The following is a 19,085-nucleotide window of genomic DNA, read 5'->3' as shown; positions in this document are numbered from 1 at the left end:
AAAAAGACTTTGTTTGGCAATGGAACAATTAGACATTTGATAAGATTGACATACTTAAAAAAGCATTTTCAAGGTACCAGTGTCTGTTGTTGGTTCAACACTCCTGGCTAAATGGAAGGAGCTGTCAGACAAACATGAGTTGGATAAAGTGGAACAAAGAAGTAATAAATATATGAAGATCAGAAGCTCATATTTACACTTAGTATTGCTAGTTTATGTATCCTTAGTATAGTTAGACCATATATTTACATTTAAGATTCCTATATGTTTATTGTATGCACCTTCCTGCCGAAGCAAATTCCTTGTCTGTGCAAACTTTCATGATGAATAAATCCCATTCTGATTCTGACATATCTGTGAAATCATGCAAATGTATAATATAATAAAGGAGGGACTTATCTGCTTTAATTGTCTCTTTGGAGTTCCTACTCATTTTGATGTGCAGCACACTTGAAACAAAATTGTTTGCATTCATGCTGTAGCTATCTAAAATTGATTACAGGTTTCCATGACTTTAAAACTGATCATGGATAAATGAACACAAGTAGACGCTGTGCACTATAGTGCTGATTTCCATCTCGAGTCTTCACCATATCTGTAGTCATTACGCAACAGTTCATCTAAGTAGATCATTCAGTTCCATTTAGAGGTTGTTTTCTCCCTGTCTCTCTGTCAACATCATTTTGGGATACAAGTTATTATATTAATAACAACGGATAATTACAACCGTCTAACCTAATAGTAGGGCTGCAAGTGTGTTACTCCTTGATGCAAATTTGAAAAGTTTGTTTGTGATTTTCTTGGAATAAATCGGTGGATTCATACTGTATTGATTCATGTAATGTCTGTGTTGTCTATGGCCCGGGATCATTGGAACGAGTGAAGTAACTCAAAACTGTCTACGACGTGATGACGTTCAGGGTTTTATCATCTCTTACCGCCACAGTTTCCCTCCGCGTTGTGCTTCGCATTAGCAACAATTAGCTTGCTAGGTATAGAATTCTCCCAACCCAATCGCACACCTGTGGGTAACTAGACAATATCACGAGCTTATTTCGGCTGTATTTTTGAGTGAATCACAAGTCGAGTAATACGACGGCTAAATACTTACTGTGAGTGTTACTTTGGTAGCTAGTAAACAAGCTAGTTGTCCTAGCGTAAGTTGGATAGCACTAGCTAACTTGCGTCAGAAAGCTAGAGCTAGCTAGCTAGGTATCTAGGCCCGCCGACAGATGAAATACTCAATTACTGGATTCCTCTATTTAAGTAAACGTTAGCCAGCTGTGGTGTTTTATACTTATGCAAAATAATTTCCTGTATCTATCTATCAAGCTACCTAACATGTTAACTTGGATCAAACTGCTTTCATGGTAGCCCAGTTGTAAATATAACATGACGACAGTCTACTACTACTAGCTAGCCTTTTACAGTACTTGCTAGGTAGCTAGGCTATCTACTAGTCTAGCTAGAGCTAGCAATATGCTAAGATCATGAACAAGTAAGAACACTTCACATAGTTCGTAATGCATAGCTACAGTCGAGATAGCTAGCCAATCAAAGGTATTAATCGGGTTTTTGTTCTGTTCACTTAATATTGTTGACGTTTATTAGTAATATGAAAACGATGTCAATTTAGCCAGACTGAGAAGCTAGACAAATAGACTCGCCTATGCAAGATGGTTATGAACTGTCCGACAAATTGCGTGCTTGTTGGCTAGCTAGCTACACATGGTTTGGAACAAGGTTGGTTAGCTAGCTAACTATTGATATAAATGGTCTTTCACATGCGAATTTAGCAATTTCTTAGATTTAGGTCAAATAAAGTAGATGTAGCACTTTTAACCGGTCTAATCTGGCTCGATCTCGCTGGGCATTAGCTACTTGAAGACTACAGTAGGGTAGTTAGCTATCATAGGGATTTTAGTCATACGAGATACCCTTGCACTCTGTTATTAAAAGATTTAGTCAGTTACCCGAGTTTCGATTATTATGTTGTGGGTTAATCTACTTAATTAGTGATTTACTTATTGATATTTCTTAAACGTTTAGAGGTTGCCGAGCTAGACTAGCTATGTTAACGAATAAAGTGTTTGGTAAACTAGATTTGTTGAGCTAGTTTGCTGCTACGGCTCTCATGACTGGATTTAAGTGAAGCTATGCTACGTTTGTTGTTTTCTCCATGTCCCCCAAGCAGACATATGCAGTCCAACTAGTTATAGAAGATGTTCAACAAGTCGTTTGGTGCTCCTTTCGGGGGAGGTACCGGTGGATTTGGGACTTCGTCTACCTTTGGGCAGCAAAGTAAGTTGCAACAAGGTTCCCAGTCTATTTGAAAATAGACTGAAAGCTAAATATTAGCTTTCATTCCTTGCCATATAATTTGCCTTGAAAGGCGGCTCTGAAGGGGATTTTGACATCCTGTTTATTTTGATGCAGATGCTGGTTTTGGGGCGGCTGGTGGTTTCGGTGCCTCTGCCTTTGGAGCAACGAACAACACAGGAGGACTATTTGGAGCAACACAGAATAAACCAGGTTAGCTCCCATCCCAGATATGTATGACATCCTCTCATTTCCACCAAAGAACTGATCAGCTGTAATTTTGTGGTTAATGTTAACTACTGTTGGGCTGTTACTGAGAGGGTTTTTCATCATGACTAGAAGGCCCTCAGTTGTGATGTCACATATACATTTACATATTTCGTTTTTTATAACATATCATGACTGATGATCCACTGCTCTAGTACCCTGGCCAATAAGCAAGCAGAAGAAGCAGTGGGTCAGTAAAAGTGGATTTGACGTCTTACTTTGAATAACCACAGTGACTTAAATGCAAACCTTCATTGGTGTAATGTTTGCGTGACCGGAAGAAGCCAATGACTTGGGCCTCGATCTTTGTCACATGATGACTGTCAGGCTTTGTGTCGCATACCATTAAATGACCAAATAGGCCTGTCAATCATCACGTTTGCACTGCCTGAACAGTGAATCTGCATGATCACACTGCCACTAACTGTAGAGCCTGAGGGTGAGTTCTGCTGTGCTCATCGTCATGGTGATCTGTGGTGGTTGAATGTGTGTCTAACTCCACCCTGTAATGCTTTACTCTCTCAAAAGTGATGACAGCCAATCCACAACAAATCCACACTGGTGCAGGTCGAGGAGGTAAGCATGGCCTGCAGCGCACACACAGAGCTCAACGGCCTCACAGGGCTGTCACAGCTAGGCTGCCTGGGCTTAAACAGTTCATGTGTTGCTATGGAAAGAGGTGCAGAAGGGTTTCACAGTAACCGTGCGTGTCCACTACAGCGGAGCGGAGCGTCTGCTTCCAATTCATTTTCAATGAAACCGGGCGTTGACGCTCGTTTAGGGCATTGTGGGAGCGTAAGCGAGCGTCAACGCCCGGTTTTATTGAAAATGAATTGGAAGCCGACGCTCCGCTCCGCTGTAGTGGACACGCACGGTAAGGTTCACTGAGTGAAGCCTTGTTCCAACATGGCCGCCACCTGCACTGTGCTCTTAATGGGAGTGTGATCACGTAGACTGAGGACACTGTACGGCCCTCCTGAGAGAGCAGAGAGAAGGATAGAAATCCAGACGCGCACAGCCTTTTAGAAGCAGATTTTCTCTGGGGTTATTCCACTCAACAGCGTCTTACAGAGTCCTGGGATTTGGGGCTTTTGAGGATGTCAGAAAGGCGAGCGGAAGTGAGCGTGCAGTGTGTTGGCTTGAGGGATTGATGTTCTTGTGAGCTTTTTTTTATGTACCTCTCCCAGGTGGTCTTTTTGGCTCCAGCACGTTCAGTCAGCCGGTGACATCGTCGACCAGTAGTGGGTTTGGCTTCGGAGCAGCCGGCGGGGCCACGTCCAGCTTGTTTGGCAGCGCCAACACGGGCGGAGGAGGTGGACTGTTCTCTCAGACGAGCAACGCCTTCGGGGCCGCCAAACCAGCCTCCTTTGGCAGTCAGTGGCATACTTGGTTTTCGGTTTAGTTTTGGAATGTTTGTTATTTAGGATTCTTTATCTGCCTTAGAATTCTGAGATGTAATAATGCCAGTATTCTTTTGAGGAATTGTAGTGTTATGTTGTTGCCTAAATCCCTCTGCAGAGCCATCTGCTTGAAACAGTTTGTTAAATAGAGGGTCATGGATCTATTGTTAAAAATAAATTTTACCAGTCTAATATAGAAGCACAATGAACTACAGTAGGTACACAGTATGCTGTACATATTTAGGAACGTTTAGTTTTGAAGGTGACATTGTACATATGACCTGTTTCCTAGCATTTGGCACCAGCACCGCCAGTGGTGGCTTGTTCGGCACCACCAACACCAACTCCAACCCCTTTGGAGCAGCAACAAGCTCCTTGTTTGGTAACACCGGCTTTGCTGCCACCCAGCCAGGCACAACTGTCAAGTTCAATGTAAGTTTGACCGTATTCAGAGTCCTTCAAAAAAGTACCCAGTGTTCACATTATATTTTTTGCTAGCTGTGAATTCATATTTCTGTACCTTCTGGGTCTCAATGAATCCCCTACATCCTGTCCTCCCCAGCCTCCAACAGGAAGTGACACCATGGTCAAAGGGGGGGTGACCACCAGTATCAACACCAAGCACCAGTGTATCACAGCCATGAAGGAATACGAGAACAAGTCTCTAGAGGTACGGTCTGGTGGCAGGGTTATCCCAAAAGTCTCACTTGCATGTCTGACATCAAGTCGAATCTGTGAATCTGTGTTTTGAAGGAAAGTATCAGAATCCTGTCTGAACATCTTTTGATAGCAAGTGGCTGCTATCTTTTGATGTTGACAGTTTTCAAAATGTGCCAGAACATCTTCTTAATGCCTCTGTGTGTGTGTCCGTGTGTGTGTGTGTGTGTGTCCATGTGCGTGTGTGTGTGTCCCTGTATGTGTGTGTCCGTGCGTGTGTGTGTGTCCCTGTGTGTGTGTGTGTGTCCCTGTGTGTGTGTCCGTGTGTGTTTGTGTGTGTAGGAGCTGAGGCTGGAGGACTACCAGGCAGGGAGGAAGGGTCCCACCACCCCGATGGCAGGGGGGGCGGGGGGGCTGTTTGGGGCGGCTGCAGCGGCCCCTCCCAGCACTGCAGCTGGCTTGTTCGGCTCCACAGCCACCAACACAGGCTTCTCCTTCGGCCAGGCCAAGACCTCCACCTTCGGCCCCAGTGAGACCCCCACACACTCAGCCAGTCCAGATGAATGCCTCTGTGCCGGTCCACCCATGTGGTTAACGGTGTCTTATCTTCAGGTACGGGAGGGTTTGCAGCCACCAGTCTGTTTGGCCAGACGCAGCAGCCCCAGCAGCAGCCTCAGCAGGCTGCCAGCCTGTTCAAGCCCTTCGGCCAGCCCGCCGCCACCCCCAACACTGGCTTCTCCTTCGGTAACACCAGCACCATGGGCCAGCCTAACACTAGCAGCATGGTGAGTTATCAGAGTCCACACACACACACACACAACTCTCAGTACACTGTCATGTAATGGGAGGGGTGACAAGAAGTTACAAGAGCAAAGTTAACATTTTGGAACAACCAAAAATGTCAGTATGTGATGAGGTTGTGGTGTGTGTCGGTATGTGATGAGGTTGTGGTGTGTGTCAGAATGTGGATGAGGTTGTGGTGTGTGTCAGTATGTGATGAGGTTGCCTTCTCCTCCAGGGGCTGTTTGGGAACACCGCAGCCTCCCAGGCGGGGGGGCTGTTTGGGAACACGGCTCAGACCAGCACGGCCACTGGCTTTGGTGCTGCCACCGGACTCTTCGGTCAACCCAACACCGGCTTCGGCAACGCCGGTGCACAGGTAACCAGTCGTCCTCATGGCTGGAAAAGATACCGTGTTAGGAAATGGACCAACTGTCTCCTGTGTTGGTCGTAGTCACGCAGACTAACGTGTGTTGGCTTGTCTCTTCAGAACCTGTTTGGCAATAAGACGGCTGGTTTTGGCACCACCACCACCAGCGCCTCTTCCTTCGGGACAGGCACTGGTCTGTTTGGAAACAAGCCTGCCCTCACTCTGGGAACAGGGACAAACACGTCCAGCTTCGGTGAGTGTCCTACTCTCTCGCCCCCCCCCCTGGATGTGTCCCTCTTGTTTTGCTCACCAGAGGACTGGTTTGTGCAGCACGTCCTCAAAGTGCTGCACGTGACGCCGGTTGCCCACCAGAGGGCAGTCTTGATGTTTCCTGGTTTAAGTGTTAAGTTGTCTGATTGACGACAACAACAACCTGATTATTGATTTACACCCTGAAGTCATGTGAAACAGTAATTTAGCTTTGAACCCCCCACCCCACACACACACACACACAGATGAATCTGATGCATATGTAACATCCTCATTTAGTTTTTCCTGCATGTGTTGAAGGTTTCGGAGCCAACCCTGCGACAGGAGGCCTGTTTGGGAACAAGGCTGCCCCGGGAGGCCTGGGCGCGGGGCTGGGGACGGCCTTTGGAACCGGTAAGTACAGCTCAGGGAGCAGAGAGGACTAGCCTGTTGTCTGGGAGTGTGGCAACGATGCTAACGATGCTAACGCTGGTGCTCGTTGTCGCTAGCTGTGGGCACGGGCCAGACTTCACTGTTCGGGAACACCCAGAACAAGCTGGGTGCCACGCTGGGCACGGTGGGGGGGTTCGGGGCCCCTGGGTTCAGCACGGGAGCCAGCACGCTGGGCTTTGGAGCTCCACAGCAGCCTGTCGGTAAGAATCCTGAGTCTCCCTGTGTGTTGTGTCCATAGTAACGGAGGGTGTTGTGTCCATAGTAACGGAGGGTGTTGTGTCCATAGTAACGGGGGGTGTTGTGTTGTGTCCTTAGTAACGGGGGTGTTGTGTCCTTAGTAACAGGGGGGTGTTGTGTCCATAGTAACGCGGGGTGTTGTGTCCATAGTAACGGGGGGGGGTGTTGTGTCCATAGTAACGGGGTGTGTTATGTCCATAGTAACGGGGTGTGTTTTGTCCCCAGCACTGACAGACCCCAATGCGGCCGCGGCCCAGCAGGCCGTGATGCAGCAGCAGATCAACGCTCTCACCTACTCCCCCTTCGGAGACTCGCCCCTCTTCAGGAACCCGCTCTCTGACCCCAAGAAGAAGGAGGAGGTGAGGCGGGCGGGGCAGTAGGCAGGGGTAACAGGCAGGGGCAGCCTGCAGTGAAAGTCCATTTCAGATATACTTGATGGAGCTTGAACACAGCCTCTTTCTTTTCCTACCTTGTCCCTGACAGCGTCTGAAACCAACCAATCCAGCTGCCCAGAAGGCTCTGACCACTCCCACGCACTACAAGCTGACCCCCCGGCCCGCCACGCGCGTGCGCCCCAAAGCTCTGACATCATCCGGCTCCTCCAAGAACCAGCTGTTTGATGGGCTGGACGACGACGAGCCCTCGCTCACCAACGGAGCCTTCATGCCCAGGTACGTCCAGGACATCACGTTTGCTCTGCTCCTGCACAGGCTGAGCAGGGAGGCATGCTGTGTGGGGGTGTTGGCTGATGGTGTGTGTGTGTGTGAGGCAGGAAGAGCATCAAGAAGCTAGTTCTGAAGAACCTGAACGGCAGCAGCCTGTACAGCAGCCCTGTCAGCAGAGAGGATGACCTGGCCTCCCCCTCTGAGTACCCTCACAACGGACTCAGGTCAGACACACACACAGAGATACACACACACACACACAGAGATACACACACACACACACAGAGATACACACACACACACACACAGAGATACACACACACACACACACAGAGATACACACACACACACACAGAGATACACACACACACACACAGAGATACACACACACACACACACACACAGAGATACACACACACACACACAGAGATACACACACACACACACAGAGATACACACACACACACAGAGATACACTCACACACACACACACATACACACACACACAGATACACACACACACACACACATACACTCACACACACAGAGAGACACACACACACACACACAGAGATACACACACACACACAGAGATACACACACACGCCTAGGTGCTTCTGTGGCCGTTCAGTGGGCTGACTGTGTCCTGGTCCTGCCAGCCTGGAGGATGACGATGACGTGAGAGAGGTGGAGCCTGAAACAGCCGACGACCCCGAGGTCATTAAGTTCTACACCAATCCCATCGCCAAGCCCATCCCCCAGGGCCAAGCCAACCAATCCCTGCAGGACACCATCTCAGAGCTCAATGCCCATAAGCCAGGGGCCGCGGGGAGGAACGGCCTGGAGGTGAGTTTCCACGGTGACAGGAAATGGACAGGAAGTCTCCTTGGAGACAACAGAGCCTGCACCTGGAGTAATCCAGGAGATCTGGAGGTGTAGTCGTACAGATTCAGCTCCCTGATTGGTCCCTGTCCCTCCAGGTGAGCAGTGAGGACATCTCCCTGGGAGACGACTCCGTCCAGGAGGAAGGAGAGGAGGAGCCTGACTCTCAGCAGCCCGCCCACCCTGCAGGTCAGGCCCCGCCCCCAACACACCTCCTCTGACCTCCTGGTGACTGGTTAAACATAGTTGAAGTCATTGTTTAACACGTGTGACCCCTGTGGTGTGTGTCTCTCAGGGATCGTGCTGGGGAAGGTGGGGTACTACACCATCCCCTCCATGGACGAGCTGGCCAAGATGCTGGATGAGAACGGAGAGTGTGTCGTGGAGAACTTCACTGTGGGAAGGAAAGGTACAGACCCCTCTCGTCTCATGCTGTTCTCCTGATGTCCAGAGAGAACCTTCCGGACCTGCCGAAAGCCTCTCTCACCTGGTCGCTGTTTGTCTGTCTGCAGGCTACGGGTCGGTGTTCTTCCCTGGGGTGGTGAACATGACTGGACTCAACCTGGACGAGATCGTCCACTTCAGACGCAAGGAGGTCATCATCTACCCAGATGACAAAAACAAGCCTCCGGAGGGGGAGGGGCTTAACAGGTGAGTGACATGCGTATGCTCCAATCCACAGCTTAGTCTATCCTCCCTGAGGCAGGGGGGATCCAGGGACCCACAGCTTCCTCACCGCATTCTTCCTCATGTCTTCTTCTCTTCCTCATATCTTCTCTTCCTCTTTCTTCTTCTCTTCCTCGTGTCTTCTCTTCCTTCTTCTCTGCCTCATGTCTTATCTTCCTCATGTCTTCTCTTCCTCGTGTCTTATGTCTTCTCTTCCTCGTGTCTTATGTCTTCTCTTCCTCATGTCTTCTTCTCTTCCTCGTGTCTTCTCTTCCTCATGTCTTCTTCTCTTCCTCGTGTCTTCTCTTCCTCATGTCTTCTTCTCTTCCTCGTGTCTTCTTCTCTTCCTCGTGTCTTCTTCTCTTCCTCGTGTCTTCTCTTCCTCATGTCTTCTTCTCTTCCTCATGTCTTCTTCTCTTCCTCGTGTCTTCTCTTCCTCATGTCTTCTTCTCTTCCTCGTGTCTTCTCTTCCTCGTGTCTTCTTCTCTTCCTCGTGTCTTCTCTTCCTCGTGTCTTCTTCTCTTCCTCCCAGGCGTGCCGAGGTGACCCTGGATGGGGTGTGGCCTAACGACAAGACGAGCTGCACCCAGATCAAGAGCCCTGACAGGCTGTCGGGGATGAACTACGAGGGCCGGCTGGAGAACGCCTCGCGCAGGCAGGGAGCCCGCTTCCTGGAGTACCGCCCAGAGACCGGCTCCTGGGTGTTTGAGGTGGGCAAGCACACATTCACATGGAGTCATTTAGCAGACGCTCTTATCCAGAGCGACTTACAGTAAGTACAGGGACATTCTCCACGAGGCGAGTAGGGTGAAGTGCCTTGCCCACAACGTCATTTGGCAGGGAATCAAACCAACAACCTTCTGATTAATAGGCCGACTCCCTAACCGCTCTGCCATCTGACCCCCACATACATAAACAGCTCCTTTCTAATTCTAGTCTACAGGATGTATTACAGAATCAAGTATTCTTTCATTTGTCTTATATTATATAATAAATTAAATCATTATAATATTATATATTTGCTAACATTGATTATAGAATAGATTCAATAATAGTATCCATAATAGTAAAACTTCGATTTTTTTGTTGTTGACAATTCCGTCTCTCTCCACAGGTGGCGCACTTCTCCAAGTACGGCCTCCAGGACTCTGACGAGGAGGACGAGCTTCCTGTCAAAGTGGACCCCAAGAAGCTGAAGACGGCAACCTCACTTCCTGCCAGCCTGCAGCAGCTTCCTCCTTCCCAGCAGCAGGTGGCGCCACAGGCTCAGGTAGACTGAGACGCCCAACCACACTGACCTGCACAGAGGAAGCTTTAACAGCAGAGTAGACACAACCTCAGTGTGTGTGTGTGTGTGTGCGTGCGTGCGTGTGTGTGTGTGCGTGCGTGTGCGCTCCTCCCTCCCTCTCTCACACACACACACACACACACACACACGGAGCAGAACAACCCTAACACAACAGCGGATAATCTTTTTGTCCTTTTATTAAGTAGAAGAAAATGTGAATTTCTACTCTTTATTTTTGTAATTGCATCTAAGGTTGCTGCAGGGGTCTGACTGGAGAGTCAGTGTGTGTGTTCTGTCTCTGTCCTGAACACACACACACATACGTCTGAAAAACAACCAAATCAACAGCAAAAATTATATTTTTGAATGTAATATTTACATATGTACATTTTAAATATGTTGTCAAGTGTGGTTATTGAGGTGGATAACTGATTAACTAGCTTAAATAAGTTGGATAAAATAAAATGTTTATTAGACATATGAATTGCTCACTGTTTTTATGGTAGACCTGCATGTACTTATGTCGGCTATGTCATGTACCTGTTATTCTTCAGGCAGAGAATTTTCTTTTCTTTTGCAAACCTTTCATAAATTGAGGTCTGGATGAGGATTATTATATTGTGAGCAAAAGGTGATGCACTTTTTCCTGAACTTCTGAGAATCAGAAGTCACCTCTGTTTATTAAGAGTTATATCGGGTATTAGTTATATTAAGAGTATACTCTGAGCATTTCAGATCATTTTTAGGAAATATCTTTTATAACTTTCATGTATAACCTACCTACAATGAGTAGGCTTTGTGTGCAATACCTTGTATGTGATGTGAACATGGTCAGAAATAAACAGATGTGATATGACCCCTCCCCCCCCCCAGGCTGGTCTGTCAACTCTGGAGGACTGGAGCAGTGCTCATATAGGGCTCATTCAGCCTGATCTCCACCTCCTGTGGTTTATACACACACCTGCTCACCTCAGACAGGCAGACAGATCACTGACCCTCAACTGTGTTTCTATGCTGTGTGTGTGTGCCTGTGTGTGTGTGCCTGTGTGTGTGTGCCTGTGTGTGTGTGTGTGTGTGTGTGGGAGATCAGACGGCCGCCCTGCTGGAGCTGATGAGCCGTGTGTCGGAAGTGGACAGCGACATGGCAGACATTACCCAGGATGCCCCTGGAGAGAGCGTGCTGGAGGAGGAGGAGGGGGGTGTTCAGGGGGAGGAGCTCAGGGGTCGTCTGGGCGTGTGGACGCCTGCAGAGCAGGAACACCTGTCAGCATCCAGTCAGATCGCCTCGTCTCTGGGGATCAACCCTCACACCCTGCAGGTAACACACACACACACCCTGCAGGTAACACACACACACACCCTGCAGGTAGCACACACAAACACACCCTGCAGGTAACACACACACACACACCCTGCAGGTAACACACAAACACACCCTGCAGGTAACACACACACACACCCTGCAGGTAGCACACACACACCCTGCAGGTAGCACATACACACACACACACACACACCCTGCTGGTAGCACATTTACACACACACACACACAGATTCCTGTGTGGTACCTGACAGCAGTGTTGCTGGTGTGTGCGTTTCCCCCCAGATCATGAAAGCTTCTCTGTTTGCTGAGGATGATGATGGTGACCTGTTCCATGAGCAGGCAGGGAGGAAGAGTGCCGTGGAGTCGCCTCGTATCCAGTTGCCTGGCGCCCAGGGCAGACCCTCTAGTACGTGACCCGAGACAGGGCTTTGAGTTTCCTTCTCTGGGATTGAACTTGTACCTTATGCTTCCTGCCCATGTACAGGACTGTGCAACAGTCTTAGGCACCCTATATTTTTTAGATGAATAGTGTTGTAATAATATTTATTTTGTCTTCGGTATGTGCAGCAGAATAAAAGTGCAATGATTTTATTTTAGTCTGAAGATTTCATTATTTCTTAGTGTTTTTGTTTTGCTTTTTTTTTTTTACATTTCTGCCTAGCTTGGACTGTAGCACAGTACTGCATGTATACATGTATACACACAGTACTGATGTGTATTCCTGTCGTGTGGCTCTCTCTCCCCTACAGTCGGAGGTCTTCTCCAGACTCGCTTCAGCACCTCTCTGTTCTCCCAGCTGCCCGACCTGGCCCCTGGAGGGGGGCTCCCTCAGAGGGTGTCCCGGGGCGGCCCCGAGGCCTCCCGCCTTGCCCCCTGGCCCCCCCTGGGGCCCTCCTTCCTGCTGCCCTCCCCCGCCCCTGAGACCCCCGTTAGGACCGTGGGGGCCCGGAGGCTGGGAGGGCCCGTGGCCTCGGAGAACTCAGTCACTCTGGGCAAGGTCAGTCCTGTTGTCACCTGGAGAAACGTTCTGACTACACACAGTACGTCTCAGTCATATGAGACGGGGGTATCAGAGATGGTTTGGCCCTCCACTTCCTCACGTATACATCACGTTTTTCATGAGCTAGGACAGGACAGCCTCTGCTGTGTTCAGGAGCAGGGAAGCTGTGATTAGGAGCAGGGAAGCTGTGTTTAGGAGCAGGGAAGCTGTGTTTAGGAGCAGGGAAGCTGTGTTTAGGAGCAGGGAAGCTGTGTTTAGGAGCAGGGAAGCTGTGTTCAGGAGCAGGGAAGCTGTGTTTAGGAGCAGGGAAGCTGTGTTCAGGAGCAGGGAAGCTGTGATTGAGCAGGGAAGCTGTGTTCAGGAGCAGGGAAGCTGTGTTTAGGAGCAGGGAAGCTGTGTTCAGGAGCAGGGAAGCTGTGTTTAGGAGCAGGGAAGCTGTGTTCAGGAGCAGGGAAGCTGTGTTCAGGAACAGGGAAGCTGTGTTTAGGAGCAGGGAAGCTGTGTTCAGGATCAGTGAAGCTGTGTTCAGGAGCAGGGAAGCTGTGTTCAGGATCGGTGATGCTGTGTTCCTTCCCCCAGGGCCGTCTGCTGATGGATGCAGCGCTGTTTGCCGGCCGCTCGTTCCGTGTGGGCTGGGGCCCCGGCTGGACTCTGGCCCACTGTGGAGACAGGCTGGGCGGGGCCTGCGAGCTGGCCCCCCCGGGGGAGGGGGCTGGAGGGTTTGGGTTCCTGGCCAAACCTGCCAGGAGCAAGAAGTATGCACGCACTCTGAGACTGGAAACACACACACACACAGACACATACATACACACACACAAAGGCCTGAGGTGCTGAGTGCTTAATTGCTATTCTTTCACTTTTTTCCCTACTCTCTCTCCTCTCCTCCCCTCCCTCCTCTCTCCATCTCCTGTCTCTGGTGTGTGTGTCTCCTCCCAGGTTGTCAGACAGCCCGTTCAAGGTGGTGTTGGAGCAGGTTGTTGCCGTGGAGCCGGGGGCCGGTGAGAGCCAGCAGGTGTACCAGCGCCCCCTGGAGATCTGCCTGAAGCACTGCAGCATCTCCACAGATGAGCCCTGCCCCTTGGTCCAGCCCCAGGCAGGGGTGGCCGCCCTGCACGAGTACGCTGCCTGGATCACAGAGCTCCAGCAGGGGGCGGAGGCCGGCGACGGTAGGACACACTTGCACACACTCGCACATATGTACACAGACGTACATATACAAGCACCACCCACACCCCCACACATACTTGCACAAACTGCCTCCCTCTCTGCCTCTCTCTCACACCCTCTCTCACACACTCTCCCTCCCTCTCTGCCTCTCTCACACCCTCCCTCTCTGCCTCTCTCACACCCTCCCTCTCTGCCTCTCTCTCACCCTCCCTCTCTGCCTCTCTCACCCCCTCTCTGCCTCTCTCACCCCCTCCCTCCCTCTCTGCCTCTCTCACCCCCTCCCTCTCTCTCTGCCTCTCTCTGCCTCTCTTACTCCCTCCCTCTCTGCCTCTCTCTCACACCCTCCCTCCCTCTCTGCCTCCCTCCCTCTCTGCCTCTCTCTCACTCCCTCCCTCTCTGCCTCTCTCTCACTCCCTCCCTCTCTGCCTCTCTCTCACACCCTCCCTCTCTGCCTCTCTCTCACACCCTCCCTCTCTGCCTCTCTCTCTCACCCCCCTCCCTTCCTCCCCCTGCCTGTCAGAGTGCACTAAGCTGTACTTGCTCTCTCCCTGTAGCTGTCCTGGACCACTGGGAGCAGGTGTGGACCCTGTGTGAGGCTCTCTGGGGCCGGTTGGCCTCCCCAGACGCCGAGGCCGAGGCCGGGGACGGGTCCCAGTACGAGCAGCAGCTGGAGAGGAGGCGGGGCTTCTCAGCCTGGCTGTCTCGCAGTGCCGCCCCCGCCATCGAACAGGAAGTGGGGCGGAGCCAGAAGGGGGGTCACGTGGAGGCCATCTTCAGCTACCTGACGGGGAAGAGAGTCAGCGAGGCCTGCAGGCTGGCCCAGGAGAGCGGTGAGGGGGGAGGGGGCTGGGTCAGGATGAAGAGAATAAGAATTTGAAAGGAGAATGTGGACTTTATGTTAACGTGCGTGTCTCTCTCTCTGTGTGTGTGTTTGTGCAGGGGACCACCGTCTGGCCCTGCTGCTGTCCCAGGCCGTGGGCTCTCAGGGCTGCAGGGAGCTGCTGGCGCTGCAGCTGGCCGACTGGAACAGGATGCAGACAGACTCCTTCCTGCAGGAGGACAGGCTGCGCATCTTCACCCTGCTGGCAGGCAAACCTGTACGCACACCTGTGTGTGTGTGTGTGTCAACAGTCAGGGGTTTAGCAAGGTTGAGGCATCACTCACTGTGTGTGTGTGTGTGTGTGTGCAGGTGTGGGAGTCGACAGACTGCGTGGTGAACGTGTGTTCAGAGCTGGACTGGAGACGCTGTGTGGCGGTGCATCTGTGGTACATGCTGCCGCCCACCGCCTCCATCGCCGACGCCCTCGCCAAGTACCAGGACGCCTTCCAGGTGAGGTCTTCCTGCTCGCCCTCGCACAGCACTCGTCCAGGACCCCCCACCACACACACCTGACCCCTGTCTGACCCCTGTCTGACCCCTGTCTGGCCCCTGTCTGACCCCTGTCTGACCCCTGTCTGACCCCTGTCTGACCCCTGTCTCCTCCTCAGGGCTCTGACGCAGGTCCCAGGTACGCCTGCGCACCCCTGCCCCCTTACATCGACCAATCAGAAAAGCCTGAAATGGAGGAGGAGGAGGGAGGGGCCAAGAGGCCACTGTATGACATATGCTTCCACCTGCTGAAGCTCTACAGTAACAGGTACCTCCGTCTACACAGTACACTACACTGACTTTTATTTTGAAAGGTTGATTTTAAATGAACCTTACAGGGCGCCTACCATGTAGGCTGAGGCCTTACAGCAGCGGCCAGGGTTTGAATCCAGCCTGAGCCCTTTACTGCATGCCTTCCCTCTCCCATCCTCCCTCCCTGACTTTCCTGTCAAACCAAACCAAACCCCATCTGTAATGGCTCTCCCCCCCTGATAGACACTACAGCCTGCAGCAGCTGCTGGACCCTCTGACGGTGAGCTGGCGTCGTCTGGACTACCGCCTGAGCTGGCACCTGTGGGGGGTCCTGCAGGCGCTGCGCTACAGCCACCTGGGCCCGGCTCCACAGGGCCTGCTGCACGCCAGCTACGCTGCCCAGCTGGAGGCTGCAGGGATGTGGGACATGGCCGTGTTCGTGCTGCTGCACATCCCCCAGCACGCGTACGTACCACACGCCTTCTGTCTGGGGCGGGAGGGGAGGGGAGGGTGGGGGGGGAGTTACACAACACAGCATCAATATTCTTAGCCTCCAAAAACGTTAGATGTGGGTCTTCGGTCCAGAGAGAGGAGATCGCTGAGTGGTGTGAGGGTGAGAGGGTGTGAGGGTGTGAGCGTGTGAGGGTGTGAGGGTGTGAGGGTGTGAGGGTGTGAGGGTGTGAGGGTGAGAGGGTGAGAGGGTGTGAGGGTGAGAGGGTGAGAGGGTGTGGGGGTGAGAGGGTGTGAGGGTGAGAGGGTGTGAGGGTGTGAGGGTGAGAGGGTGTGAGGGTGAGAGGGTGTGAGGGTGTGAGGGTGTGAGGGTGTGAGGGTGTGAGGGTGTGAGGGTGTGAGGGTGAGAGGGTGTGAGGGTGAGAGGGTGTGAGGGTGAGAAGTGTGTGGTGGTCCTGCTCTGGTCCTGAGGCTGTGTGTGTGTGGTCCAGGCTGCGTGAGCGAGCTGTGAGGGAGATGCTACAGATGCACTGCCCTCTGCTGGAGACGGAAGAGTCGAGCCGGAAGGAGCGCTTCCTGACGGAGCGGCTGATGGTTCCGGAACAGTGGCTCCACCAGGCCAAGGCCACGCGTGCCCGCAGTCACGCCGACCACCACAGGGAGGCGCTGCACCTATACAAGGCTGGACACTGGAACCAGTGTCACAGGCTGGTCATCCAGCACCTGGCCTCAGGTAGGGGACACACTAGTACACACACACACACTTATGTATACACACTTGCATACACATACTCATATTACTTGGTGTGTGTGTGTGTGTGTGTGTGTCAGACTGTATCATCAACGAGAACCATGACTACCTGCTGGAGTTCCTGGAGGGGCTGGCTGTCCCTGAGCGCAGTGCTGTCATCCAGGACTGGGACACGGCCGGCAGGGTGTACCTGCAGTACATCCAGGTCATCCAAACCCTGCACACCATCCAGCAGGTAGGGGAGAGAGGGGAGAGGGTGTGTGTGTGTGTGTGTGTGTGTGTGTGAGAGAAGCTATGAATCTCACTGTGAGTCTTGGTGTCAGCTACACAGCGGCGACCCTCTCTAGGAATATCCCCAGTTAATAGCTGACAGATCTCTGCTCCAGACTGGTGTTTAGATGTCGTCATGTAAAGTGCAGCTCTAATCCCGTGGTAATCTGTGTGTGAGTGCTGTGATGATGGGACGGTGCTGGCTGTAATCTGAGCCCTGGCTCCTCAGCTGTGTGTGTGTGTGTGTGTTTGTGTGCAAATGCTTGTCACTGTGTGGACTTGCCACACATCTCCAAACTTCACTCTGTAAATAGATTTGGCTGATTACAACAGCTCAGTTTGTTTGAAAGATGGAATAGCCAACCGTTGTCTCACTTCTCTGTGTGTGTGTGTGTGTCCAGATGGACAGCGCAGGATACGATCTGGAACGGCTTCATACAGAAGTGACGTCACTGTGCAGCAGGATAGAGCTGCTCCCCTGCTGCACTGCCAAAGACCGCCTCGCCCAATCAGGTTTGTCCTCCGCTGCACCACGGAAACAAGCCCCTTAACTACCCACACGCTGCAAACTAGGATTCCTGTGTGTGTGTGTGTGTGTGTGTGTGTGTGTGTGTGTGTGGGAGAGGCCCTTACCTGCCGTGTCCTTGTGGTCTTCCAGAGATGGCCAAGCGCGTGGCCAACATCCTGAGGGTGGTCCTCAGTCTGCACCCGGGCGCTGAGGGGGGATCCGAACCCGGGGCCCTCCCCCTGGCCTCCCACATAGACCGCCTGCCCATGCCAGAGGACTACGCCCTGGAAGAACTCCGCGGTCTCACCCAATCATACCTGAGGCAGATCATCGTCAGCCTATTAGCAACCGCCACACCCAAAACCTCTGTACCTATGGCAACCGAAAAAGGATTGTAAGAAGCCAGTGGGAGCTGGGGACTGTCTAGCAGGACTGGCAGGTGATTGGCTGCTGGTGTACACGGACCCACAACGTTTGAAACTTTGAAGAAAAGACACCAGATAAAACAGTCCTCAGTTCCTGTATGTTTGTGAAGCGTGTTACTTCAAGAGGGTTTGGTTTGACCATTATGTTTTGTATAGCTTTTTTGTACTTTGACAAGGTGTGTGTGCGTGCGTGTGCGTGAGTGTGTACGTATGAGTGAGAGAGATTCAGTCTAAATATTAACGTTTGTCCTGCTTGACTTGCTTGGTAAGACCATCTGACCATTTTAAAGAGACATGTCGAAACATCACGCTCTAACATCCATCACAGAAGTATGCCCTTTTTTGTTCAAGTTTGAATCTGACTGGAAGGGTCGGAAAGTAGGCAGACGGCATTCCATTGGACTGGTGTAGGGGGGCGTGGTCTGGTGGAGGGGGGCGTGGTCTAACAGAGGAACCGCCGTTTAGTCTTCTAATATTGTACAAATGCTTGACCCAATTTTGAATACCAGAGGAGATCTAGATAAAATGTAAAATGAGAAGGGATATCTCTATTTTTGTAGTTCTTTTTTTATTTAGTCTGTCTGTAAATCAGGTGTACATGCAGAGTTCTGGAGAGATTGAAGAGAACACACTTGATTATATTTCGATAGAAATATTGAATATTTCTCTTGGTACCTAAGTGCAAATGTTTCACTGTGGTTCTTTCTCCCAGACACCCCAATGATATTGTTTAAGGATTCTGCTTCTGTGAATCATCTTGCATCAACACAGTCTCGATTTCTGTTCAACACCATTGTGAGGAAGGGATTTAGTTTGGTGTGCTGCTGACCCAGTGTGTGCTTTGCGCGATACTGACGCTTCCCTCGCGCTCAGTGCCTTTCCCGGTGAGAGTATCCGCGCGCTGTGCATGTTTGTGATGAGTATAATGATGATTCAGTTTTTAATAATAAAGTTTGAAGCCGGTTCATTGTCAGTGTCATGTTTCTCTTTTATTACCTCACCGACCTACCGGAGAAAAACGTTATGTTTGAGGTATTGTTTTCAGACAGGCAATACGGTTCTCTTCAATTATTTAGCTTTCCTGGCCTTCCTCACCTATGCATAGTTAAATGATGTAGCCATAATGATATGTCGCAGTAACTCATCCCTTGTTGCTGCCAAAAGCAAAGGGTCATCTTCGCACCTGTAATCGGGTGTTAACGCTTCCCCTAATAACAAGAACCTTCCAATCACAACTACTCTCCTTTCTGTTACAACAGGATGGCATTCGGAGTGTCGAATTTTGACAGTTTGCCTTCATATGATATGCGTAGTGTACGTGAACTCGTAGAGAGTG

The 19,085-nt window shown here is 51.1% G+C and overlaps 1 protein-coding gene across 7 annotated transcripts; it reads left to right on the top strand.

Moving 5' to 3' along the window:
* The first annotated feature begins 904 nt into the window (after positions 1–904).
* nup98 (nucleoporin 98 and 96 precursor) lies at positions 905–18,712 on the top strand. 7 transcript variants are annotated; one of them, XM_047020172.1, is made up of 36 exons: positions 905–992; positions 2,195–2,301; positions 2,437–2,532; positions 3,115–3,162; positions 3,774–3,959; positions 4,279–4,418; positions 4,549–4,656; positions 4,986–5,172; positions 5,256–5,428; positions 5,662–5,802; positions 5,914–6,046; positions 6,364–6,456; positions 6,552–6,695; positions 6,958–7,091; positions 7,216–7,403; positions 7,505–7,621; positions 8,057–8,243; positions 8,378–8,468; positions 8,575–8,688; positions 8,792–8,930; positions 9,478–9,655; positions 10,060–10,215; positions 11,324–11,551; positions 11,840–11,963; positions 12,307–12,554; positions 13,137–13,312; positions 13,494–13,723; positions 14,279–14,554; positions 14,664–14,821; positions 14,914–15,054; positions 15,213–15,361; positions 15,589–15,810; positions 16,287–16,528; positions 16,627–16,781; positions 17,218–17,329; positions 17,475–18,712. In XM_047020172.1, exons 2-36 carry the CDS (start codon positions 2,223–2,225, stop codon positions 17,720–17,722), a joined length of 5,541 nt encoding a protein of 1,846 aa, XP_046876128.1. In that variant the 5' UTR covers positions 905–992; positions 2,195–2,222; the 3' UTR covers positions 17,723–18,712. The 7 variants fall into 7 exon arrangements, with proteins under 7 accessions (XP_046876128.1, XP_046876126.1, XP_046876124.1 ...); XM_047020170.1 differs by having other exon boundaries at positions 924–1,024; XM_047020168.1 differs by having other exon boundaries at positions 924–1,112.
* Positions 18,713–19,085: the final 373 nt, after the last annotated feature.

This window comes from Hypomesus transpacificus, chromosome 5 (genome assembly GCF_021917145.1).
Source record: "Hypomesus transpacificus isolate Combined female chromosome 5, fHypTra1, whole genome shotgun sequence".
NCBI lineage: Eukaryota > Metazoa > Chordata > Actinopteri > Osmeriformes > Osmeridae > Hypomesus > Hypomesus transpacificus.
Note: the sequence above shows the minus strand (reverse complement) of the source record. Positions and strands in the feature narration are given on the sequence as shown.